The sequence below is a fragment of the Xylaria bambusicola genome, assembly GCF_022495145.1.
Source record: "Xylaria bambusicola strain CBS 139988 unplaced genomic scaffold F5B22scaffold_12, whole genome shotgun sequence".
Lineage (NCBI taxonomy): Eukaryota > Fungi > Ascomycota > Sordariomycetes > Xylariales > Xylariaceae > Xylaria > Xylaria bambusicola.
In genome coordinates, this window is record NW_025953565.1 from 144,399 (window position 1) to 169,948 (window position 25,550).

General features: G+C 48.6%; 8 protein-coding genes across 8 annotated transcripts; 5 read left to right on the plus strand and 3 right to left on the minus strand.

Moving 5' to 3' along the window:
- Positions 1 to 543: 543 nt before the first annotated feature.
- Positions 544 to 2,356, plus strand: F5B22DRAFT_60993 (DNA-directed RNA polymerase). The gene is made up of 3 exons (XM_047975166.1): positions 544 to 873; positions 979 to 1,544; positions 1,611 to 2,356. The coding sequence occupies exons 1-3, from the start codon at positions 811 to 813 to the stop codon at positions 1,990 to 1,992; spliced, it is 1,011 nt and encodes a 336-aa protein (XP_047832517.1). The 5' UTR covers positions 544 to 810; the 3' UTR covers positions 1,993 to 2,356.
- Positions 2,313 to 4,086, minus strand: F5B22DRAFT_599074 (putative dicarboxylate carrier protein). Its single transcript, XM_047974424.1, has 3 exons — positions 3,559 to 4,086; positions 2,790 to 3,495; positions 2,313 to 2,673 (listed from the first exon to the last, which is right to left on the minus strand). Exons 1-3 carry the CDS (start codon positions 3,752 to 3,754, stop codon positions 2,598 to 2,600), a joined length of 978 nt encoding a protein of 325 aa, XP_047832518.1. The 5' UTR covers positions 3,755 to 4,086; the 3' UTR covers positions 2,313 to 2,597.
- F5B22DRAFT_599076 (phenylalanyl-tRNA synthetase mitochondrial precursor) lies at positions 4,087 to 6,071 on the plus strand. The gene has a single exon (XM_047974425.1). The coding sequence runs from the start codon at positions 4,197 to 4,199 to the stop codon at positions 5,763 to 5,765; it is 1,569 nt and encodes a 522-aa protein (XP_047832519.1). The 5' UTR covers positions 4,087 to 4,196; the 3' UTR covers positions 5,766 to 6,071.
- A 2,022-nt stretch (positions 6,072 to 8,093) lies between these two features.
- F5B22DRAFT_61109 (Calcipressin-domain-containing protein) lies at positions 8,094 to 9,318 on the plus strand. The gene has a single exon (XM_047975256.1). The coding sequence runs from the start codon at positions 8,335 to 8,337 to the stop codon at positions 9,130 to 9,132; it is 798 nt and encodes a 265-aa protein (XP_047832520.1). The 5' UTR covers positions 8,094 to 8,334; the 3' UTR covers positions 9,133 to 9,318.
- Positions 9,319 to 9,689: 371 nt separating this feature from the next.
- F5B22DRAFT_599079 (uncharacterized protein) lies at positions 9,690 to 11,614 on the minus strand. The gene is made up of 4 exons (XM_047974426.1): positions 11,128 to 11,614; positions 10,878 to 11,065; positions 10,190 to 10,757; positions 9,690 to 10,060 (listed from the first exon to the last, which is right to left on the minus strand). The coding sequence occupies exons 1-4, from the start codon at positions 11,536 to 11,538 to the stop codon at positions 9,797 to 9,799; spliced, it is 1,431 nt and encodes a 476-aa protein (XP_047832521.1). The 5' UTR covers positions 11,539 to 11,614; the 3' UTR covers positions 9,690 to 9,796.
- A 1,825-nt stretch (positions 11,615 to 13,439) lies between these two features.
- Positions 13,440 to 17,451, plus strand: F5B22DRAFT_599091 (WD40 repeat-like protein). The gene is made up of 4 exons (XM_047974427.1): positions 13,440 to 14,016; positions 14,075 to 16,095; positions 16,146 to 16,255; positions 16,310 to 17,451. The coding sequence occupies exons 1-4, from the start codon at positions 13,483 to 13,485 to the stop codon at positions 17,209 to 17,211; spliced, it is 3,567 nt and encodes a 1,188-aa protein (XP_047832522.1). The 5' UTR covers positions 13,440 to 13,482; the 3' UTR covers positions 17,212 to 17,451.
- A 1,288-nt stretch (positions 17,452 to 18,739) lies between these two features.
- On the minus strand, positions 18,740 to 21,367 carry F5B22DRAFT_644724 (uncharacterized protein; the record flags this gene model as incomplete). The annotated part of the gene is made up of 7 exons (XM_047978475.1): positions 18,740 to 19,204; positions 19,261 to 19,414; positions 19,474 to 19,507; positions 19,562 to 20,536; positions 20,630 to 20,735; positions 20,929 to 21,174; positions 21,248 to 21,367. 7 exons carry the CDS (start codon positions 21,365 to 21,367, stop codon positions 18,740 to 18,742), a joined length of 2,100 nt encoding a protein of 699 aa, XP_047832523.1.
- A 1,788-nt stretch (positions 21,368 to 23,155) lies between these two features.
- F5B22DRAFT_61203 (citrate synthase-like protein) lies at positions 23,156 to 25,550 on the plus strand. Its single transcript, XM_047975318.1, has 4 exons — positions 23,156 to 23,621; positions 23,721 to 23,785; positions 23,840 to 24,033; positions 24,083 to 25,550. Exons 1-4 carry the CDS (start codon positions 23,505 to 23,507, stop codon positions 25,123 to 25,125), a joined length of 1,419 nt encoding a protein of 472 aa, XP_047832524.1. The 5' UTR covers positions 23,156 to 23,504; the 3' UTR covers positions 25,126 to 25,550.

Here is a 25,550-nt window from a genome sequence, read left to right on the forward strand (position 1 = left end):
GCTGGAAGGGCGAGAGTGCTTGTCTCTGAGGATTTGGTATAAGTGTTAAAATCACGGAATTGGAGGCAAGCCAAGGTGATTATCGTGTGGGATATCGTCTCATCTCATCTCGTCTCATCTCTGGATTCATAGTGGCAGCATTCACTAATGACAAGAATACGAGTTACAGACACGCACATAGGAGAAGTATTGTCTCGGTGTGGGCGGAGTTCGATGCTGCTCGAGAAATAGGTGTAGGTATACAAATGGAATTATGAAACACGCGACGTCGGACGTGGCCATATGCAGTGATCCAGATGAATGTAGTTGTAATTATGCTTCATCCACCCTGGATATCTAAATCTGGATCTGAAAAGGGCTGGAGTCGGTTGATAACGTAGCCCAGATGGCATCTTTTGAACAGTTCGCGCATGTTGGGTGAAATTACGCGTGTTACTGCGATGCAACAGTCGGCGCGTGTAGTTGCATGTATACGGTACCTAGGTTGCTCGGCACTTATGTCTAGGTTAGCAGAGGCCTACATCTTTTATCAAGTAGCTGTACCTATTTCACCTCCCAACCAATACCCACAGTATTAGGTGTAGTCGTTGTAGCCTTGCATCTTTTAATCCCTGCAGAAATCCTCAGTTAATGCTTGTGTTTCTCAGCCTTGAATAATCTCCGTTCCTTTATTTCCCACTGCCGCCACCATCCTAGACCACCTTTCTCCTGCCTCCCTTGTTGCGCGCGCCTTTGATACTCCATCTCTTGCTATTCCGACCTCTTTTACTATCGAATAATCTCATTATAGTGGTTTGCGCATCACCTACAATGGAGTACGACACCATGATGATGGACGGCGAGTCCCTAGGACCGTCCGTCAAGATCTCAGCGGTAGGTTGACGAAGCCGCTACCACCACAACAATCGGTGTAGTAGCAGCGCTCGCTCGTCCGCCCTGTCTTGTGGTGATGTATCTAACTTTGGATCTGTATTGTAGGCCGACAGCACGCACGTCGATTTTGAGCTGAGCAACGTTGATCTATCCTTTGCAAACTCGCTGCGTCGTGTCATACAAGCCGAGGTCCCCACCATCGCGATTGACTTAGTCGAGATAGAGGCCAACACATCCGTCCTGGCCGACGAGTTCATCGCCCATCGTTTAGGTCTCATCCCTCTCGATTCTCGCGAGATCGATCAACTAAATTACACACGCGACTGTGACTGCGATCAGTCCTGCGGAAAGTGCACTGTCACTCTTACTCTCCATGCGAAGTGCTCATCCGACGAAGTCATGAAGGTTTATGCGAGAGATCTCATTGTTGGCATCGATAGACCGAACAACCACATCGGGAACCCCATCATTACAGATCCTGATGGACAAGGCTCATTAATAGCGAAGCTACGCAAGGGCCAAGAGCTGAAGGTAACATGTGTTGCGAAGAAGGGTATTGCAAAGGAACATGCAAAATGGTCGCCGACTGCTGCTGTCGGTTTCGAGTATGATCCGCATAACAAACTACACCACTTGGATCTGTGGTATGAGACCGACAGCGCCTTAGAATGGTGAGTTCCGATTTCCTTTACCTATCCTCTCTCCACCTCATCTCCAATTCTAACGGCAGTGGACAGGCCCAAGAGTAAATACGCAGATTGGGAGGAACCTCCAGCAGAAGGCGAACCGTTCGACTACGACGCAGTCCCTAGCCGGTTCTATTTCGAAGTAGAGAGTGCAGGAAACATTGAGCCCGATACCATCATCCAGGAAGGAATCAAGGAACTACAACGGAAACTGGCTGGCTTGATTCATGGCCTAGGTGAGAATGACGATATGAACGGCGACTACGATGGGCCCAGAAGCCCCGATGGTATGGATGGAGGAGCACCTTGGCAGGATCAAGGCGGCTTCACTACTCCATATGCTGGTGCAGGCAATACAAGTGCCTGGGGCGGTGGAGGTGCCACCGCATACGGTACTACACCTTACGGTAACTCGGGATCAGCTGGATGGTAAAGATGGTTGATTGGTGGAGGGAGGCCGGATCTAACCATAAAATTCAGTGGGTTTCATTGCATATCGCTTTGTACTATACCAAAAATTGCTTGTTGTATCATTTCATTGGTGGTCTTTGTGGTTCGTCACTCATACTCATCGCGCAAGGAGTTGGGCGTTGAAATTTCAATCGGAGTATAGAACTGCATTCAACAAATCTAGACATAGGTTGCAAGGTAACCGTTGACTGGCGCTGAGCATTACTTATCATCAGGGCTGTAAGCTAATTGCACGATATAGATAGGTCAGGTCGCTGAATGACGACGAAGTTCCAATAGTAGTCTTGTACCGGTCAAATACAGTGAGTGGTCTTGATTACATTATCCAAGTGATGGATTCAATAGCAGACTATCTATGGGTACCTAAGTCAATGCTCGCAAGATGCAAGTTCGCTGCCTAACTACGTGATAAACGCCATTACTCCTCCCAATTGACTGGCTATGCATACACACTTTATGTATATATACCGACCTCTATATCCATTCTGCCGTAGTCTATCCGTTTCAAAAACTCATGGGCTGGTTGGGTGATGATGCTGTTGCTGCCGCTAAACGGTTTCCGAAATCCTATTCTTCTATACCCTTGAATTTCCTGTATGCTTTGCGATGTGCCTCGAGGAACAAAAATGTACATATGGTTTGTCTGTTATACATGGTTAGCACGACTTCTATTTTCCGCACCCTGACTCCTAAAATAGCTTTATGGGGGAAGAAAAATGGACTTGGCAAATAGATCCTGAAAATAAGGGGTTGACATACGGTCCCAGTCTCAAAAAGGCCGGTACCCAGCCCTTGAACATCCAGGAGACGCCCTCCTTAGCGTTGATCTCGGCAAGGAGGCTGAAGATCCCCTTATTCGTATGCGCGCTCATGACGCGGCTCTTGATGACATCGACTGGAGAGCAGATAGTGGTAGCGATGAATCCCGCGAGGAAAGAACTGGTAAAATGTGTCGTAGTGGTGTCACCAAGCCCTGTGTATGTCATAAGCATGACCTTGATTGAGTCATAGCTGGCGAGCTGGGAGGCGTTCATGAGCGCAGCACGCGTCGCATTGGGCCATACGCCCCGGAACCAGCTAGACAGGCCTTCGTTCCGCGCCATCTTGATCATACCATCTAGACCATTTCGATAATGCCGCTTATGTGATGGTCCTAGCACGGCCTCCTGCTGCATCCGCACGTTGACCACATCCGCCGCGTTTCCTGATATGCCACCTAGAAGCCCAGAGAACGCAGATAGCCCAATTAAGAGAGGTAGGCTTGTGCGCTGTCCTTCGGGTGTGAAACGACGCTTGAGGTCTTCGTAGACTCCGAATCGCACTGTTGAATATGTCATCTGCCGTAATAGCGACGCTGTGAGCCCGTCGTAAAGACCTCGTGGCCCTGATTTTCGCAATATGTGCATGATTGTGCTACTCATGGTTTTCGGCCCGTCAGCCGCACTGAGCTGCATTCGCACCTTAACTATACGACAAGAAAAATCAACCGATTAGCGCTAGACTGGCTGGCTGCTCAGATGTAACATACCAAGATCGAGCGGGTGTGTCACACATGCCGCCATACTGCTCGCACTGCCGCCAAACCAAAACGGATATGCAATTTGCTTAAGCACGACCTCTTTCTTATGTAGCTTCGGCTTCATGGCAGGACTTGGAATTGGTGCCGGAGGCGACACCGTTGCCGGGCTGTTAGGGCTATTCGAAGACATTGTAGTTTGCTGCATCGTCGCAATACAGTATTGCGTGCACAGATGGTCTAATGTCGCCGTGTCGTACCCGCCGTTCGGTCTTTCGTGGTCGTGACCGCTAGATGAGCACCGTTCGAAAAATTTAGGAATGACGTATGAAGAACGGGTCGATTTTCACCACCAGGAGCAAACGACAACGATATCTAGCCATTAAATAAGCAGAATAACCAAGGCAGGGCAACGCAAATACACAGCTACCAGTGAACCACAGGCACGGGTGGCCGATTGAACGAAGGGTTGTTAGAATCCACGGTTCTGGCTACGGGGTACTCTTTTCCGGGTTGCTGATTTTCTGGCCTAGCCGGGCACTACGGCTCTTACCTCATAGCACAGCATCGGCTTTTTTAACCCCGAGAAAGAGAGATGGGTCAACCTCAAAGTCGGCGGCGCACGGGCCAAGACGGCCCCCAACCCAGGTATGCAGGGTCATGCGATTTATCAATTGCATATCAACACCGCGCGTCATTGTCACGATAATCTCGAGGCCTCTACTCCTGCCTATCTGGGGTCTGCGCAGGATCGCAGGATGTGGGCGTCTCGGTTCAACATAGTGCTAAGAGCCACCAGGAGAGCGACTGCGATTGCACCCTGTCGGCCGCATCGCAGGTTTTTGTCTGACGGTAGGTCCCCTTTGCTAGCCTCGCGGCGGCTAACGGCGACACCGGACGAGACCGAGATCGATGGCAAGGCGTACAAGACCGACTCGTGGTTCAACGTGCCCACCAACATTATAGAAAAGGTTCCGCGCCGGCTGCATTTGCAAAAGGACCACCCTGTATACATCACTCGGCAGATCATCGAATCTGTCTTTCCCGCGCCCACCTACAAATACCACAATGACTTCAACCCCGTCGTCACTGCGCATCAAAACTTCGATTCACTAGGATTTCCGAAAGACCATCCCGGCCGCGCCAAGTCAGATACATACTACGTCAATCACGATACGTTACTGCGAACACACACGAGCGCACACCAAGCCGATACCTTTCGCGCCAACCTGAGCGATGGTTATCTAATAAGCGCCGACGTATATCGGCGCGATGAAATCGACCGCAGCCATTATCCTATATTCCACCAGATGGAAGGAGCCCATTCCTGGGACCGCACAAAAGTGCCGAACGGCGATGTCGCCGCCGCCGTATGGTCGGACATAGAAAAACTACCGAAGCACAGCGTCGAAGTTCAGGACCCCAACCCGCCGTTCCACCACGAGCGGAACCCTCTGCAAGCGGACCACCACTCTGCGGCTGAGGCGGAAGCTATTGCAGCCCATCTGAAGCGGTCCCTAGAACTCATGGTGGTCGAGATATTCACGAGAGCCAAGGCAGCCGCTAAAAGGGCTGACCCTGATTACGTTGATGAGCCGCTCCAGGTGCGATGGGTGGAGGCGTACTTCCCCTTCACCAGCCCCTCTTGGGAGCTCGAAGTGTATTATGATGGTGATTGGCTCGAGTGCGTGGGCTGTGGCGTGGTGAAGCAAGACCTGTATATCAACGCAGGTGTGCCGAACCAGCTCGGGTGGGCCTTCGGCATCGGTCTCGACCGCATCGCGATGCTATTGTTCAAAATACCGGACATCCGACTCTTTTGGTCGAAAGACAAACGGTTCCTCAAGCAATTCAAGGGCGTTTCGGACAACTTGGACTCTCTAAAACGGTTCGCCCCTTTCTCTAAGTACCCAGGGTGCTACAAGGATGTATCGTTCTGGCTGAAGTCAACGTCTTCGGCAGGTGGTAACACAAAGGCGAATGTGCACGACTTCCACGAGAACGATGTGATGGAGATTGTGCGGAGCGTGGGCGGTGACGTCGTCGAGGATGTCAAGCTGTTTGACGAATTCACGCACCCGAAGACCGGGCGCAAGAGCATGTGCTATCGCATCAATTACCGCAGTCTTGAGCGCACCTTCACCAATAAGGAGGTCAACGACATTCATAACAAGGTCGAAAAGAAATTAGTACGAAATCTTAGGGTTGAGATACGGTAGCATGTAGGGTGTAGTATCCCTAAGATAGGACATCGGACCTACAAACATGGTCGTCAGTTTCGCCAGGATATAAAACAATCCTATGGACGGACAGGAGACACCGAGTTATGTGTCATGACGATCAGTTGTTCATTCGATGGCCTGCCATTCTATCCTACGATCACATCGAAAAGGTCTGTACGATATGTAGTAGCGTCGTCCGCACGACGATTGTATTAGCATCAATGTAAATATAGATGATCGTCTCCCGCCTACAGTCAGATACACATGTACAAAATAATAGAACACACCTTGAACAATTTTGTTATGTATTGTGAAATTAGCAGCAAAAAGATCACTATGCTATTTGAACAGCTTTATCCTAAAATGCTTCGTCATCACTTACTAGATTAATGTGATTGCCTGTCTTCTGAGCATTGCACAGCCGAATTAATATTCGTCACGCTCGTGTTTATGTCAGATATTAAGATTGTTGAGCAGCCAGCCGTGATGTGGGCGGGTAAGTATTTCAAACCCCGGGAATTCGACGCTCACTGCTTACTTAGGTAGCTAAGCGACGATTACGAACCCGAGGGCTCCGGATCCACGTCTGGGGGGACTGCCAGGTTAGAGTCGGCGTGGCTTATCTAGGCACTTACTTACGGATATTGAACGATCGTGAGATCGGAAGAGGATTCTGTTTGATCACTTGCTAACGTGTGCTCGTTAAGCCACGCTGTAATTTTAAAGAGTTACCTAGATTCGACAGCGGAACTTGGTATTTCCCTGTTGGGTAACTAGGTAGACGCTAGCGCCTCCGGTTGGTTGGCAACCAAGTGCATCGTCGGTTTATTCAATTCACCCACAAGAGACTTTTCAACCCTGTGTGGCGCTGCTTAACTCCCTGTTTTATATGTTGTGCGTCACTAGCTCTTCAAAACAAAAGGGATCAAAAAGGGGGTTCGCGCAGGTAAGTGGCGTATTCGCTGCTGGTTAGACTTGCGAGGAGAAAAAAGTCTTGTTTTGGCTGTGCTTGAGAGGTAGTGGATCGGTTATGTGTCAGCAGACGAGTAACGCCGCTGCCAGCGTTTGTGGAGGACTGGCCTTGGGTCAAGAAGGCTGAGCCAATACTGCTCTCTACATTGCCGTCATCACATGGGTGACATCTACATAGAATTCCATATGGATTTTAGGTCTGGTTCTCGAAAGTCTTTTAAGGTTGATCAAGTACGACGCTTCGGCGGCTTGCTGGACTAGCCGGAACGTGGGGCGTTCTGTAGATCGATTGCCCAGTGCGACACGCTTGCATCGGTCTCGGTTCTGAGCTCCTCCGGGATTCTTGGACGCTTCGCCCACGCAGCCGAGATATGAGAGGCCAATGAGGCTGTGCCTGGTGATAGTAAACAACTGATACCTGTGCCTGATCCTCTCAACATCTCAACATTCCAGCATTCCAACATTCTGGATTAAGATGAAACGCCGGCACTAGTCGAAGTTCCTCCGTGTTTCTGCTAGGGTGAAATGAATTGTTTGATACAAACATTGAGGCCGGGCTATTGATGGCTGTGCTCTAGATAGATATTGGGCCATAAGTCATGTCCAATGCGGTGTAGGTACACACCACTACACTACGCAGTAAGTACATACGAGTAAGTAAGTACTTTTCTAGAGAGCGCAATTCCAAACACTAGGGTGCCTGCGTATCCTTTGGAGCGCTGCTTCTAGGCGTTCGTAGAAGATGCGAAAGTATCGCTGCGCCTTCAAAGTGGTGGCAAGTTACATAGCCCTGGTGGGTGACGCAGTTGAAGATTTGTCTGGCCAAGCCTGCATTGCCACGCACGCCAAATGTTCCCCGCGCCCGAATCTTCTTCGACTTGCCTCTCTTGGATGGCACGCACCGCTTTCAAAACACTGCAGATGGATAATAGTACCTACGTTATCGTATTCTGTAGGCCGGTATTATGATCTGGTCAACCAGACCTGACCGCTCAATGATTTGTTTAGTACTCAGTAGCTAGGGAAGTAGTATGTGGGTACAGTGAGTATTATTCAGAAGACGTGTCCAGGCCACCTTTGAGGTCTAGTCGGGTGAACATACCGATGTGTGACCAGCAAAGCTTTATGTTCGACATCAGATGAAGTTGGCTCACTGCTTCTTGAAGGACAGATGATCACAACGGGAAGGATTGGTACCATCGCAGTCCCAGGGCAGGTCGTGATGGTGACGAAGTGGACAGAACGGTTTGGAGGCATGTGACCCACTTTGGAGTGGCAGACAAGAGTCTTTAGCGCCCCATAACCCTGTCCATCCTGCCAGAACCCCTGCCAGCCCCCTGTAGGCGCAGTACTTAGCGCTAGCGGCTGCACCTAAACTCTAACCCATACAGCCACTTCGCGCAGATACCGATCCGAGCAAGTACATATTGGAACGCTCGTCTCCCATCTCCTCACACACACCTCTCTCTATATCTTCAACAAGTCAACCGAGAATCACAACAGAATCTTACAGCTTCCTTAAGCTACACCACTCTCTTCTCTTTCTCTAACCACGGATCTAATACACACAACAATACAGATATCGACATCAAATATGGCGGGTTCTTTATCGCCTACCGGTTCTTTTCCCACCTCGCCTTCGTCACCAGAGCGCCCTCTCTTCGAGCGTCGCGGCTCCTCGAGGTCTTCTCTCAGCTTAGATCTGTCCAGCATACCACCCCTCACACAACCCACGCCGCCAACCAACACCCTATTAATCACCAATTTGAATGACTTGGACGTATTTCGCCCAGACAACCTGCAAACAATTCGAGGGCTTATCGAGCAAATCGCACCTGTATACACGTGGTCACCATTGAAATCCTTCCGTCGCATCGTGGTATCGTTTCTCGACGAGCAGGCCGCTATCAAGGTGCGCTCGATATGGGATGGAGAAGCCATAATGGGTGAGAAGTGTCGTGTGTATTTTGGCCAACACACACCGTTGGATTTGGCCAAAAACAACCACCTGCCCCTGCCAGATGCGGGCAAGCTATTCTTCATCAGCCCACCTCCGTCACCTCCTCATGGCTGGGAAATGCGATTAGAGGATGCGCCTAACAAGATGGTCCATGCTGAAGATTTAGCCTCGGCCCTCGCGAAGTTACACCATAATCAAAGCCCTGCTTCGGCTGATATTTCGCCTGTTTCGCCCACAGATCTTGCGTCTGCCGGTATCAGAACACGCAGCAGAAGCAGCACCTTGATCTACCAGCCTTCGGAGCATGGGGGTAGCCCACATCTGCCTGCCATATCTGTGGACGACATGACTGACGAGCCAGTCATCAGCCCGATTAGCGATAAGCCTATCATGGCACACACTTCACGACCCCCAGTCGAGTTAATGGAGTAACCAGTCTCCTCGATACCTACACTCGAACATCTAAAATTTGTACTTGTATCACTTAGCATTCTTCATTACGCCTTTGTTGTCTGGCAGTTACGGCGTTATAGGGAAAAGATGGCTTTGCATGAGCCGTTGACTTTTGGACGGAGTAAACTGCATTTGATCACAACATCACACTTGATAAATCTCGCATTAGACGGGTTTGACGGGGCGCAGAGACGGGTGAACGGACAAAGCATCCAGATATCACCCAAAGCTGCTAAGAGTATAGAATAATGCGCGTGTCGTAAAGACATACCCTCACGCATGTCTAGTTGAGAATGACCATCAGAAGAATATTAATAGGCCGAAAGAACAAAAATTGTCCAAGTCCATTTGATCATTTTGTGAACATGTTCCAAGCGCGCATGCTAATTAGACATGAGTAATTATGTTGTAGGCACTTACTCAGATCGATTCCTGTCATGTACAGTTTTCTTTTACATGTTGATTCATACTTTAGAACTACACGGCATATTCAACTATTATTAGAGATAGAGTTGTCGGGCCAAAAGGAGGAGTATTGATGTTGTAGGTTAGAGAATTCTACCTAGTAGAGGGTGTGCCAAGCTAGATTTCTTTATGTAGTCCGCATGAGTAGTGCCTTTTGCAACAGAAGCAAATAGTCTCATTAGAACAAATCTCCGAATATCCAAATAAGCATCTTGAAAGCATACCAAGCGCAGACACAAGCGAGCCCCGAAAAAGAAATCAGGGAGAGCAGAGCCGTGCGTTCGATCCCCGGCCTACTGACGGACCCGGCGGTGGCGACACCCCGCTCAGTGGACATCCTGTCAAACGCCGGGATATACTTGAAGGAAAATCTGCTCACGTACCCTAGCCCTCCCTTCGATTTATCTTCTAGGAGCACAGTGTAGAAGACTCTTCGAACGAGCTAGAATTCCATGCATAACCTGCGTAAGCGCCATGCCTTGGAGAAGCACATATGCAAAGGGATGAGGCATTCGGCAAAGTGAGAAAGAAGTATAATGCAGAAAGTGCGAGGGGAGAGGATCGTACGTACATTGATATTGCGCTCGTCGAGCCAGCTGAAGCTCCGGTTGATGTAGCTCAGGGTCGCGAAGAAAAGGCATTGTCCGAAGACGAGGGCCGAGTAGTACACGCTGGGCCGTTCGATCTCGAGACTCGCTGCCAAGTCCCTGCCGTTGAGCCAGTACGTCTGCGCGCACATGAACTCGCGCGAGGCATATGTTGGTGGGCGGCGCTCGAGCCCCGTTATGATGTTGTTCGCGAGGTTGGCCGAGGCCTTCGAGGGCCGGATCTCGGAGATGACGAGCGACTCCATCATGCTCCGCGCGGACTCGGGAGTCGCCATCCAGGCGTGCGGCGTCCCCATGAGGTGCGCTATGTACCGCCAGAGAGCGAGATAGTCGAGGATCTCCTGTCGACGCATGTATATCCCTTGGCGCGGGAGACCCATCCAGATCATGGTTGTCGAGAACGTGTTGATCGTGCCGATACTGTCTAGGTCGTTGATGGGTATGCCATACTTGGATATGTTGTAGTACCCAGGGCGCTGTGATGCCATTTGTAGAATTCGTCGGCGAATGGTGGAGTGAAGCAGGCGAACCCTAATTGTTAAGTCAGTTGTGGAATTTCATGATAAACGATGTCGAGGATCGCAGGAGACTCCCAAGGAAGCAATTTTATCCCTAGGAGAAGGAGTGCTGTAGTGGACATGCTTTACTGACCGCACTGAATTCACGAAGCCATCACCGCCCGGTTGTATGGATTTCAGATCTCGATGGACATTGAGAGTGTGTTGCGTTGTCTCGAGAAGACGGCGGCGCACAACCTTTGCGTCGAAGCCTCCTGTACGGTCGAGCGTTTCGACTGTCCTGGCGCTACCCATGCCACCTAATAGCGATAGAAATGTTAACTGTGTATGTTTTAGTAATCACGAGCAATCTTCCACATCTCGACGCTGAAATTCCAACTTACTGTGCTAATAGCTGGACCACCGTACCGCCAGAATATCTTCTGGCCTCTTTCTATCTGATCCCAATCGACCCATTCTGGAATCGTATGGACTTCGTTCCATAACCTCCCAATCGTCTCATCATTGGAAGCGTATTCTTTCATCAGGCCGTACATATCCCATCGTGGTTTCTTCCCCCCGTTTGTCTTAGCCGTCTCCTCGGTCTCCTCATCCGGGGGTGGGGTTTTGGTATCTGGGAGACTTGCTATCTCGTGTAAACGGTCTACGGCATCTGTGGCAATTTTGTCGTACGAATAGGTTAACGGTTTAAGCTGTTTTGGTGTGAGATGTTTGGACGACCACTTGAATCTCACACCCCAAAAATCCTGCCACGTCCCCTCCACGAAGTTTTCACGGCCGTATGTGCTGGTCATCTTTCTGCTTCTGCAGCACTTCTCACAAGAACTTGCGAACGTGTACTCTAAGCATGCCGATGATCATATAGACGTCCAGAGTTCAAGGACTGTGTGAAATAGTGGCACGTAGTCACACCAGGTCTCAGTGATGATATAATTCAACTTTATTTTTGACGAAGAAGTGTATATACACGGGCATTCAAATGACTTGAAATATAAAAGAAACCAAGACCATCCGTCCAAGTGGGAGAGAATTGGGTGCATACTATTATCATGACAACAAGACCCGATGAAATATACTTTCTTACCAGATAGATAGATCTTGACTAACAAGCCGAGGTAACCTTAGTGCCTTCTCTAGATTTCGCATGTCAGCACATGTGCCGATCGATGATCATGTATGAGAAGGGGATCGTGGGAATAGTAGAAATGACCAAGATGGGAAAGCAGTTCGTGAGCCTTGGTATCTTTGCCAGGGGGCGAACTGGAGTTGCTTCGTTGACGTCGTTGTCTGGTTGGATATTGAAGCTAGAGAGGCCCCATTTGATGATACCACCGTCCCCGCACTGAGAACCCCCGCATTGGCGGACATCCCCTTGGTAAATAAATACTACTGTAGGTACCTCATTAGCTGCAGGCGGCTCCTATCCACTCAGAAGTAGTATCAACATACTTACTTTGTATGTAGCAGCTTTTGCGCCTTTGTCGTTGACGAAGGCACGGAGAAACATCGGCTTCAGTTGTCTCAATCGACTGTTCTGCTTTGAATTGTTAGGACAATCGAGCGTCAAATCAGGCCAGTGAAAAAGAGAAGAAGAAAAAAAAGAAAAGTCGTGGCCATTCCGAGCGTGGACGCCCGCCAGTGACGTAGGTATCCAATACTGCTTGTTGTCTTACCACCCAAGCCACCTATGCTAGGTAGCCATAGTGCTAGAGCAGCAGGACAACTTTAATATTTAAGTACGCTCATGATGGCTATACCTTGACTCTACCTACCCTTTACATACCTCCATGAGCAAGAAAAGATTATACTAAGCCATATAGATCTTAAATGGCTAAGCCATTAATGCAGTGGTTAAATATATGTAGCTTTATTAATATTAACTTTACTTCTTTATATTATTTTATTATACCTTAAAAATATTAGAATTAGCTTTTTTATATATTAATCATTCACCTGTTATTAAATAGTACTCGAACTAAGTAGTATGGTTTGTATCACCTGGGCAAAAGAAGGGGTGACCTGTGACGGCCTGCCTTGGTAGATATGGTAAATATGGTTGAATCTTTAGCGGTGTAGGTAAGTGCTTTGCTTGCCACGCGCTTGCCACGCGCTAATGCGTTTGCTTTGGCAGGAATGGTCGCTATCATTTCAACTCTCTACACACCACACACCTGCCTTCCCAACACACAAGCCCATCCTGTGGATGTTAGAGGTATATGATGAATTCTGCTTTCTCCTTTTTTTCTTGTTTCTTCCTCATGTGGGATTTCCCCAGCATATACAATATATTAAACGATTATATTTGCTGTGTCCTAAGCTACCCATGAAGAATAGCGTACTTGGAGCCATTCAAGGTGAGTGTAACTAATCAATCAACACGAAGAACTGTATGGAATCTAAGATAGAAGACGTTGCATAGCTAACGGTGTTATGGATCATTTAAGGTCATATATAATATATATATTTTTAAGATCAATTTTGAAATATGTTATAAAGTAATGAAAAATAATAAATATAAAAAGAATGTTTTTTTAATATAAAAAATAATTATTAAAATAATAAATTATTAATTAATTTTAAATTAAATAAAAAATTTCTTAAGTTTTAAATTTAAATTAAATTAGGTTTGATGCTGTAGAAAATGCTCCCCACTTTAAAACATTTAGCTTACCACTTCTGTTAATTACAAATGTCTGTAGAACTTCAATAACATCACGCGATGCGACGAGGCGCCGAATATGGCTTCTAATGGCCATATGTCGACCGCGTCTCCCTTACTATCAAATGTCATTGACTTAACCCAAGACGATACCGATACGGATACCGCCGTGAACAAGAATCCAACCCGGTACGATGTTCCCGTTCGTGGTCTACCCTACATCGGTCCTGATTTCAGCCACCCAACACCTAAGATTCATGCAACCGATCAACCGAGAACACCTCGCCAGGACGAAGATGGTGACCGTCCTTCAAAGCGCCAACGGACGGGAGACCTGTCTCCGACATCTAATGGTTTTCAACGGCAGGAGGTTACAGCTGCACTAGAGAAGTGTTTGGATGAGCAGGTCTTTCCATACATCGATCGTGCTGCAGCGGCTGCGCAGCTGTCGCCTGCTAACTATGACCTTGATGGGCTCGGGGCCGAGGTAATTCGGACAGTTGTTAACCGGGATTTTAAGCGGTATTTTCTGGAGGGAAATGGTCGATTGGATAGAAAGACAGAGTCGACTATTGCTGCCGGCATTCACAGACTTGTCATCGAGCTTTCTCGAGTACGTATTCTAGGCAAAGGAGTGTCTCATTGAGCAGGTACTAATGGTTGATATCTAGAAATACCATCGCCTTGCCCCGAAACTATCCTCCACACCTATTGTCAGATCTTCTGACGCTGGTACCGATGCCATTCATGATCGTCTTGCTTCCATATCGGTACCTAAAATTCTGCCCTCCATAGAGAAGGGAGTCGGCTACAACGATGATGATCGTATTCAAAGTGAAAGTGATGATGTCGACGTCGATGTCCAAAACTACAACAGCACGGAAAACAACGATCTTGACGATGGCGATGACCATGGATATGACAGCGACGCTCCTGGTTTCAGTCATGAGGGGGTGGATGAGCGGGATCTATCACATGCCCGTGATGAATTCATGTCACGGGCCGCTGAACATACGCCTCTCAAACATCGCCCGCCTAAAAAACCTGTATTGTCTCCGCAGCAGCTGCGTACCCGAGCGAAAGCGAGCCAGTGGCAGTCTGGGAAAACATATAATTCGATATCAACGGAAACAAAACGTCCTCGCTCATTTGGGCTGTCCTTGCGCCCATATTTATCGGCACTGGAACGGCAGCAAACTATAGCAGGCGTTTCCAAGGCAACTCTCCCTGCCGGCAGGCAGTTGCCTCAGCAGGTGTTTCACGTTGACTTTTGTGATGCTGAAATCTATCATCTTCAGCAACTGGCACGAAAAATCTATGGCAAGCCAAACCCACTGAACCGTCAGAGATCGACACTTCGCGATTTGAGGAACCTTGTGAAGAAGGTACCTAGCATGAAGACCGAGCTGGCTAGAATCCATACCAACAGATATGCCGGTTATGACTCGCCTCCGCTTGTACTCAAAACACGCTCCTCTCGTGATGTCGAAAACTTCCTCAATGACTTGCATTCGAAAAGACTTAACACAATATCATCATCTCTGTTCATAGAGCAAAACAACGAACGTAACTCGATAGCTCAGAGTCAGGCGAACCGGGCCAACAAGATTCCGGCCTTGATGCTGCTGAGGGAGGTTACTGGCAACCGATTAGGAGCCGCCCGAACGTACCAAAATTTCATAACCACTGTCAAGTCAAATCGAGAAGACTATCTTGAACCACAGGTTGAGTGGACAAATTGTGCAGGTGACATTATGACGGTCAGCTGGATATCCGATACAGATTTTATTTGCGGTGCAACCACTCACTCTGATGCACACAATCAGCAATACAACAAGCCTGGGAATCTTTTACTAGGATCTGCTGTGAACAACACCCTACGCGCATATCCAGATCACAGGATTATCCGTCCAGTTGTGTCTAGCGGTGACAATGCACTAGAATCAATGGTTGCAAGCCAGGATCCGTGGCTTTTTACATCTGTGGTTTCGTCTGATTACGACCCATCGTGTGGCCTAGCCTTTACATCCAGTTTCGACAAGACAGTAAAAGTTTGGAAACCTGAAAATGATTCGGTGACAGCAGTGGGAACCTGGAATCACGATGGTCGCGTGAACTTTGTCGTCGCGTCAAAAAATGAAATGCACACTGTCGCGACAGCTGCTGATGTTCCGACAGAGGCTGTAAGAGTTTATCATATTGAAAATCCGAATGTCGATGAACCGGACTTCTCCAGTAGTCGATATGATTCCTACTCATGCACAAGAGTGCATGACGAAGATTACGTCCCTTCTGAGAAGTGGGCTTACTACCCAGCCGCCATCCGATGGGGATTGGCATTGGAAGTTAAACATCTGTTACTTATCGGCTACTCGCCAAGGAGCCCAACTGGGGAAGACCATGAGATACCAGAGGATAAGCGCAACTCTGGCGAGCTTTGCCTCTGGGACACTAAGTCTAGGACCCAAGTCAAAGTAAGCAGCGCTAAGACTCAAAATGTATTCGAAGTCGTGTGGCACCCCTCGCGTGCTAGTTTCGCAGCTGCTACTTCAGCGTCTCAGGTCTTGGAGAAGACGGATCAGACAATTCGGACACAAATCCGAATTTTCGAGTTTAACGTAGAGACGGGCCAGTATGGTGCTATCAAAACTCTAGACTGTCCGGCTATCGACGTCAATGAATTGTCTATAATGTAATATTGTCCCCTTTCCCTATAAGCAGTGGTGGCTAACAGGAGAGCAGGCCCAACAGCCTTCTTTATTCGTATATAGCAGCTAGCTGCACAGACGGCAAGGTCTATGTGTGGGACTCAGCAGCGAGCGACTTGTCTATGTGTGTCCTAGAGCACGGAGGTAAGTTCTAACATCTTAACAACCAAGTGAATGGCCGCTAAAAGTAGCCCCCAGCTCCTATCGAGGAGCTTTTAGGAGAAAGGGATGAGGAAGATGTTGGCGTCAAGTTCGCGGCATGGGCAACTACTCCCGATCGTCTATATACGGGGTCGTCTGACGGCGTAGTCAAAGTCTGGAATATTCGACACGGCCAGGGTGTCCTAGTTAAGGACCTTATGGAGGCTTCGGCTCCTATCACCTATGGGGCGTTTTCTCCGGATTTTACCAGGTTAATCATTGGGGATGGGAGCGGGCGAGTTTACCTACTCGCATTAGAGGATACTGAGGATGAAGATCCACCACCCAATCCCACAGGTCCTTCTGCTGGCTTCTTGAGTGTGAAGACGAGCAGTGGTAACGAGCGAGCCGTTCGACGCCCGCGACCATTTATACCTCATCCCGAAGTACCACCTCCACATACGCTTATGGAGGGCCAGGAAACTGCTAGGGGATATTTACAAGATGCTCAGATAGTGCTCCATTCGAATCCGACAATTGGTGCCATTAAAGGCGTCAACTACGCAGCAACTGGCCTATTCAGACTCGAAGCACACGTGAATGAGGATTCAAACGAACCCCTATTAGCTAATTTTCAAAGCAAGCAACAAGAAGCACAGCCAGATTCTATCAACCCGAAGCTACCACGGCAGCTAGAGCAAATAGACGAAGGCCTTGTTAATGGTTGGCACGATAATCAGTCAGCTGGTCGATTAGCTCAGGGGGGCTCCGATAGCAATGACGACGACGATAGTAACCCAAAGCCTAATTATCCAGATTTCCTCGATCATGCTACTTATTTAGCTTTAATCAAGGAAAAAGCCGAGCTAGACGATAGCCTTGTCGAGCTCCAATACGAGACTAGTATTGCAGACAGTGACGAGGATGACGAAGAAGATGATGATAATACCGCTGTGTGATGATGACCGCCGCGACTATTATGAGGCGAATAAGCAACTCATTGTTTGGTCTTTAATATGTAACACTGCATTCGGAGGGATTCGATTTCTTCTTTCGGCATATTGAAGAGGATAGCGGTTCGATATCCTAATATTATTACAACCTACCTATGTATTAAACCAGGTGCGTTAAGTTATGGATTTAGTAAAGCAGAGCAGAGCAGAGCATAGAAACATAATACATTCATGATTGACAGCATATATTAACTATGTGCATTATTAAATATCTTACTTTAATTAACTTAGTTAAATGTTTTAATTATTATTAATTATTAAAGCAATTTAAAATATTAATTATATAACTATAATTATTAACTTAATATAAGTTAATTAAACATTTTTAATATTATATTTATTTTTTAAAAAAAATTTAACTTTATATAATTAATTAATAATTAAGCTTAATTGAACCTTATCCCTTTAGCTTCCAATTTACCTCTATGACATTGCTGACCGAGTCTTAATCATATGTTATATTTCTTCCTACCATTATTAATAGATCAACATCATCTGTGACGATGTCACAGCGTACGTACGACCGGACTGTACGGTGCTGACCTGTCAATATAAGCTAAGGTAGTAAGCCGGGCTGACGGCTTATTATCCTGTATCCTTTTGACCCAAAGACCGTGGCACAGTTGGTTAGCTTACAGCTGCGTACGTTACATCATCGATACCTAGATCTTTCCTTACAGCAGCATTAAGACTGATGTAGCAATTTGTACTAGTAGTCATCTATTTGAGGGTAATACAAGTGCAAGAAGTTTCTACGGTTCTGATTGGACATTTTGAAGTCTTGGCAGGTCACGGAGGTGAATTGGAAGCCAAAGGGATAGTTGTGACGAATGCGTCACTGACCGTATGACCTAACTGTACATGACCTGTCAATATAAGCCTAGGTGTTAAGCTATACATACAGCTTAGCATCCTGTATCCTTTTGACTTGGACCGTGGCGCAGTTGGTTGGCTTACAGCTGCGTGTGTTACAATAATGATTCAATCCTTAATAAATAAACACACCTATTGAGACCTACAGGGTAGCTTATGCCAATTGGGCTAGATAGGTTTCACACCACTCAAATGTCAGAAAAACGAACTCAAATTTAGACTTTAATTAACGGGCTCTAGCACTTAGTCATTGCGAATAGCCTATCGTGTGATCTGAATATGAACTGAAGAAGAGAAAATAGAGGGTGCGTGATAGACATCCTCTAGCTATCCGGCACCAAGTTTCCTTGGTCGATTTTCACTGCCATTTAGCAATGTGCCCCTTGTCTTGTTAAGAACATGGCGGCCGTGAATCATGTACCTCAAGATCAACCCAAGATCTGGCTAATGCGAATCCCCCGGAACGCCAATCCATGCAACCATACAAAGGATTAGTGCTGCCAAACAAATACAATGCAAATAACCATAAAGTAAAACCATGTCCCCGCGATCGGTGCCATGGTAAGAAAAATCAGCTGCGTTGTAGCTATGCCCGACGACACTAACCGGCGGCGTTATACTGGTCCGGAGCAGGGAAAGAGAAACCCGGTGGGAAGACCGGCATCCCATTGGGGCCTGTTCCTATGCCAAATGGGAACTGAGACACTTCTGACTGACCTTGGGACTGGTCATTGAAGGTGCCGCTGTCCTGGTGATTGTCTCTTTTGCCCCGCCAGCGGCCCATGTCATCCTCATCGCCACCTCGGCTGGACTTTGGGCCATGTCTACCGCCTTTATCAGTTTGCATACGTCGACTGATAGCCTTTGACGATACACCAGCACCAATCTCAATATCAGGCTCTTCAACAACAAGACCCGTCTCGATTGGTCGGCCGCCGCTACCGCCATATTCAGCAGTTAACATCCATTTCCTATCAGCTTCGGTTAATTTCGAGATGGGAATGACGCTGATGCCGGTTTGGTAATCGCTGCAATCACGCGGACCGAAGCCCACTCCCCAGCGGGTCTATGAACAAGTTAGAAACTATCCATCTCAAACGATGCTCGGAGGCCTCGACTTACTCTGAAGTTACCAGTCTCCATTGCATCCTTGGCGCGAACAGCATCCCTCCGGGTGACCATCTTGACGAAGGCATGTCGCTTATCTTTATTAACAATGCAAGTTTGCACGTGGCCGTGGCGGCCAAATACCGACCGGAGCTCGGCCTCGGAGCACCTGTAATAAGCGAGTAAGCCACTTAGCCCAAAACGTTTCTTGAGGGAGGAATTGCTTACGTCACACCTCCAACAAAAAGGGTTCTGCTCAATACTATCATGTTGTTAGCGGTAATATCGGACTTAACCATGTCTACGGAAAACGTACCCTTAATATGACCCTGTGGTAGGTCTCGGTCAAAATCAACCCATTTAGGGCCATTAGGATGAGGGAAATCCTGGGGAGGGCTTGGGCTACGGCCACGACGACCCGGTGGACTACGTTGACGGTAATCCGCTCCTCTACCACGCCGGTCACGGTCGTCCATGCGGCCACCGCCAGGCGAATCAGAACCGAATCCACCATAGTCACGACGTTGGTCCCAATGACGCGGCGGTGAGCGCGATCTTGATCTATCGTGGTATCTAGGGGATCTCACTTGGTTGAAGCTACGATCACGTGACTCATCTGGCCGGAAGCCATCTTGACCCCAGTGACTACCATAAGGTTGTTGGCCTGGCTGAAGCTGAGGCTGCGGAGTCATGGAGGGTGGGGCAGACGGTGCTACAGCAGCACCCGCACCACTGCCATTTTGTATTCCTGCTATAATCAAAGGTATTTTATCCATAGGGACCCCTTGGTCCGACAAAACCTTGATCAGCATTAATTGCTGTTGGAGATTAGGGTCTACGCCGCCAGCTGTGGCCACCGGTGGTGCACCCGGAGTAACGCCAGGGAACCCGGAAACTTGATTACTTGCAGTCACCGGAGGTACAAAGGGCTGGGCCTGAACAGGAGCCTGAGGCTGTGTCTGCGGGGGATACTGGTATGGCAAATTAGGAACATTTAAGGGGTGCACCACTGCCGGAAAGGCGGCTGGAGTGGGAGTCGTGGATTGACTCTGTGTTGTTTGTAACGCGGGCTGCTGTGCTACGGCGCTCTGCTGTGTCAGTGGTAAACTGAAAGGAGTAGCGGCCGCAGGAACAGAGACGCTCGCCGGCGGAGCAGTGTTGTTTTGTCGAACAATATTCGCGAGAGCCTCCATGATGTCATTTGGGGCTTGAGTAACAGATGGTTTGACCTCGGACAAACCTGGAAGGCCAGCGCCTGGAGGGGGAGTACCCTTAGGCGTCGTGGACTCATCTAAAGGAAACAGATATCAGATATACGAACTGGCATGAATACACGAGGCATCCAAAATCTAGTAATGTTTTCAACAGGAATCAGAAGACCTACTCTGAGGGACTGCGGGAGCAGTGAGCTTCTGCTTGAATGATTCAATCATAGTCATGGGGAACGTTTGACCCTTTTCCCAGATATCAACGAGCTTCTTAATTTTCTCCTACTCGTAAAGGTTAGGTAAGTGCATGTTCAGATTCATCAAAGTACGAAGTCCGAGGCTCTATGAGAACAAAGCCGGTAGCTGTTGGTTCAAATGCGCCAAAAGCTCGCTAGGCTAGCTGGCCATCGGGGCGACATCAAAATTACAAGTTTGCAATACGGGATGTGAATATGCGATCTTAGATAGAGCGTACCTTTTGTTCTCCGGGGGCATTCTGAATTATGTCATTCATCAGGACTGGAAGCAGCTCCGTTACTCTATGAACGCCGGCAGCGTATGTTCCATCTTGCGCAGAACTATTGATGGGTTGGCCTTGTTGTTTCGCCTGATCGACCCATTTGCGAGTTACGGAATCTACGACATAGAGTACTCCCAATTTGTGCGTGGCCGGGGCCTTCTTAAAGTGAGTGTAGATTTTCTGAATAAGTACAGACTCGGACTACAGCAGAAACATTGCGGTTAGTATAGACTGAAGCGGTAGCGAGCGCCGGATACGATGACCTATAGCTTACCTGGACGTTGTTCACGCAGAGAGCGGTTAGTGCGTTGATACGAGACCCAGATACTCCGGGAGGCTTCAGGTTCTGCATGGCATTCAAGCCCGCCTCTAATTCTGCTACTGCTGACGACATGATGGCTCTTCAGCTATCTCTTGACTACTGGCGACGAGAGGCAAAATACGCAGCTAGACAAGAATAGAAGTATCGCTAGGTCTTGCAGAGGGCCAACGATGACTTAGATCTGCGTTGGTTATCACCTAGATGAGCAGAGATCTTCTAGCACGCGCCTGACTACTAAATATGAGGAAATGTACGAGGACACTTGGTAGAGTGTTGTTACAGCCTGGAGGATCAAATCTACCGTGAGTGGCTTTGTTGTCGCAGGATAGGCTGCGCAGACTCCAGAGGTTCTCGTCGAGTAGTCTCACGAGAGATGAAAGTCGGATACGAACAGATGATGCGCGCTAGGCTAGAATGTCTAACGACAGCGAATCAAAGAACCAGCGATGGGGGGGTTTGGTGATGTAAGATTGACTACTAAGCCCGCTCGTCAAGCCAAAGCAAAGACTTGCCGTGGGAGGATATAGGATGGATAGGGTTGAGGGTCTAGAAGTGACTGTGTCTGAGTGGGTATTAAGCAAAGGACAAATAGGTGAGTCAACAGGCAGTAGCAGCAGGATGCGCGCAAGAACGCAAGGCTCTGTGCCTGTCTCTGTTGGTGATGGTGTCGCAAGGGTGTCTGTCGTAAGGCAGTAGCGAGGGTGTCGGCGATAGCGGTGTGGTTCGCGGTGGTATTATTGCTACGTGGTATCGTCAAGGCGACAGCTGTTGATGGCAGCAGCGATGGTGAGTGGTGAAGGGATGATTGATGATGGGAAGGATGGGCGTGGGCGGCCGCAGGATGGGATGGGGTGAAAAGCGAACAGCGGTTGAAGAAATAAGAAGATGAGGGGAGGAGAGTCGGTGGGTTTCTGTACTGCGCACGCGCTGCAGAGAATTCTGCTTTCTTAGGTAATGTGGAGCGGGAACCACGGTAGTTCCTCTAGATACTTAGGTAGGTACCTAGGTTAACCATTGTCGTATACTAACCACTGTCCTAAACTATCCAACAGCTGGAAAGTCTGGCTGGGACGCTTGGATAGGCTTCTGCGCACCTAAACTAGCCAATCAAAAGCGACATTTCTTAGCCTCTCGAAACCTTACCTAAGTAGTACCCGGGTAGGTATTCGATACCTACAGGAAGTACTATCATGTACCTACCTACTGGAGGTAGACCTTACTTACTTAGGTTGTATGGGTAGGTAGATATGGGCATACCTTACCTAATCTTGGAAGGTATTGTATCTGACTTGGAAGATTCTAAGACAGTTCGAACCTTGAAAAACTTGATAATGACTGAACCATGGCGTTAAGGTGATTTGGGGAGGTATGTATTAGGTAGCTAATAGCCAGGCAGCTTCGAGCACCTGGTTGACTTCCATTCTAGCGGCAGTGTATCTTTACTTAGACGCTCTGTGCTCCTCGGCTGTTACAATGGTCTCAGGAATGTTCGGCTGAAAACCCAGTGCTAAGTATCAGACATACATATAAAGTGTCTTGCCTCAATATTTCTCCGAAGGGCACTTTCTTCAGGTCTAGGATCGGAACCTACCTACATACATGTCCACTATGAATGTGCCCAACACCAAGTCAGGTATAGTAGTATGTTTACTCGGGTCAATTGAATGGGATACTTTGACGCTATTTCATCTCGACTTGACGTTGGCTTCTATAATGGTATTTACCATATTTCGACCCAAGCCATGAGAGTGATCGAGACGGAGAGACATCTTTACGGGTTGCTCGGCAGGCCTTAAAACAACCGCCGATTTTACCAAGGATAAGCCCGGGCCAGTGATGCAATCTGGCTTGGTAGGGCAAAGTACCTACATGTACCTAAGTAGGGCACTCGCCTAAGCTACCTACCTACTACGGTAGGTATGGTAGTGCTGTTAGTACCGACTCTGCACTGAGGTAAGGGCAGTCAGGGCATCCTCAGGTCCGAACCGCGCCTGTATCCCAGAACCAAGATCTCCAATTGGCCGAGTGCTTCCCCATCAAGCCCGACTCCTACCGCATCTCCTAAATGTTCCTGAGCTATTTCTACAATAGCTTTTTTTCTTCCTCTCCCATACTCTCCATTCCGCTTTGAGCGTCCATTCGCCAATCCCCTACTGTAGTCTGTCTTGCCAATCTGCAGCCTTGCATCGTCTTCTCTCCGAATCGTATCATGGCTTCTGCACTGCGTCTAAGCTCCTCCGCCCTACGGACCTCGCTCAAGGCCCCCGGTTTTGCCTCGCGAACCACTGCCTTCAACGCTGCGCGATGCTACTCGGCTAAAACTCAGGTATGCCGTTTCCTCGACAACCCCTCCCCATATTGCCACTAAAGATCTGTGTTGTTGTTGTGGTTGTTGCTGTTGACTGACGCCTTGTTGCCCGCTTAGACCCTCAAGGAGCGCTTCGCCGAGCTGCTCCCCGAGAAGATTGACGAGATCAAGACGTTGCGAAAGTAAGTTGCCCCTCCACCGCGTGATTATTGACATGTTGCTTATTGTTCGTGCAGAGACCATGGCTCCAAGGTTGTCGACAAGGTCACCCTAGACCAGGTTTACGGTGGTGCCCGAGGCATCAAGGCCCTCGTCTGGGAGGGCTCTGTCCTCGACGCTGAGGAGGGTATCCGTTTCCGTGGCAAGACCATTCCTGAGTGCCAGGAGGTTCTCCCTAAGGCTCCCGGCGGCAAGGAACCTCTTCCCGAAGGTATGTGTAATCAGAAACTCTCAATTACGACGGGCGCTAATTTTCCAAGGTCTTTTCTGGCTGCTCCTGACTGGTGAGGTTCCCACCGAACAGCAGGTTCGTGACCTGTCAGCCGAGTGGGCTGCCCGATCCGATATCCCCAAGTTCGTTGAGGAGCTCATCGACCGCTGCCCGACCGACCTCCACCCCATGGCACAGTTCTCTCTGGCCGTTACCGCCCTCGAGCAGACCTCATCCTTTGCCAAGGCCTATGCCAAGGGTATCAACAAGAAAGAGTACTGGGGATACACCTTCGAGGACTCTATGGATTTGATTGCCAAGCTCCCCACGATTGCCGCTCGCATCTACCAGAACGTCTTCAAGGGTGGCAAGGTTGCTCCCGTCCAGAAGGACAAGGACTACAGTTTCAACTTCGCCAACCAGCTCGGCTTTGGTGAGAACAAGGACTTCATCGAGCTCATGCGTCTATACCTCACGATTCACACTGATCACGAGGGTGGTAACGTCAGTGCCCACACCACTCACCTTGTTGGCAGTGCCCTGAGCTCTCCCTTCCTCTCGCTCGCCGCTGGTTTGAATGGTCTGGCCGGCCCTCTACACGGTCTCGCCAACCAGGAGGTGTTGAACTGGCTCACGGAGATGAAGAAGTCCATTGGCGATGACCTCAGCGACCAGAAGATCAAGGACTATCTCTGGTCTACCCTCAACTCTGGTCGTGTCGTTCCTGGTTACGGCCATGCCGTCCTGCGCAAGACCGACCCCCGTTACATGGCTCAGCGCACCTTTGCTCAGGAGAAGATGCCCAACGACCCCATGTTCCAGCTCGTCAGCCAAGTATACAAGATCGCCCCTGGTGTCTTGACTGAGCACGGCAAGACCAAGAACCCCTACCCCAACGTTGATGCTCACTCGGGTGTCCTTCTACAGTACTATGGTCTAACCGAGGCCAACTACTACACCGTCCTCTTCGGTGTGTCCCGTGCCATCGGTGTGCTTCCTCAGCTCATCATCGACCGTGCCGTCGGTGCCCCTATCGAGCGCCCCAAGAGTTTCTCCACTGCCAAGTGGGTCGAGATCGTCAAGAAGCTGTAAATTTGTCTAAAAAGAAAAGAAGACTTGGATTGCTGCTGTTTTTGTTAGTGCGGGGCACAGGCTACATTATAGACGGTCGAAGGGTGGCGCTGTATCAAAAGGGGGCGTTGTATTAGAGACTGTCCCTTGATGATACCAAAAGCTGCGCTTGTACATTAGTATATCACGATTATGCGTTTAGGATGTAACGTTCATGGTAGTCGCATGACCACAAATACTATGCAATTTGTATGAAAGACATTTATGTTGGCGGTATATTTGTTTCAATGATGAACTAGATTTCATGACAATTTCCACTGGTCTAGGTTTCTAGTTTGTCAATTATGTACCGTTTCTACCACCCATCTGTATCAGCCTTTGGCACAAGGCCAGCATAAACTGGTATAAATGTAAAATTTCTTGTCAATATTAGGAGAATATGAACA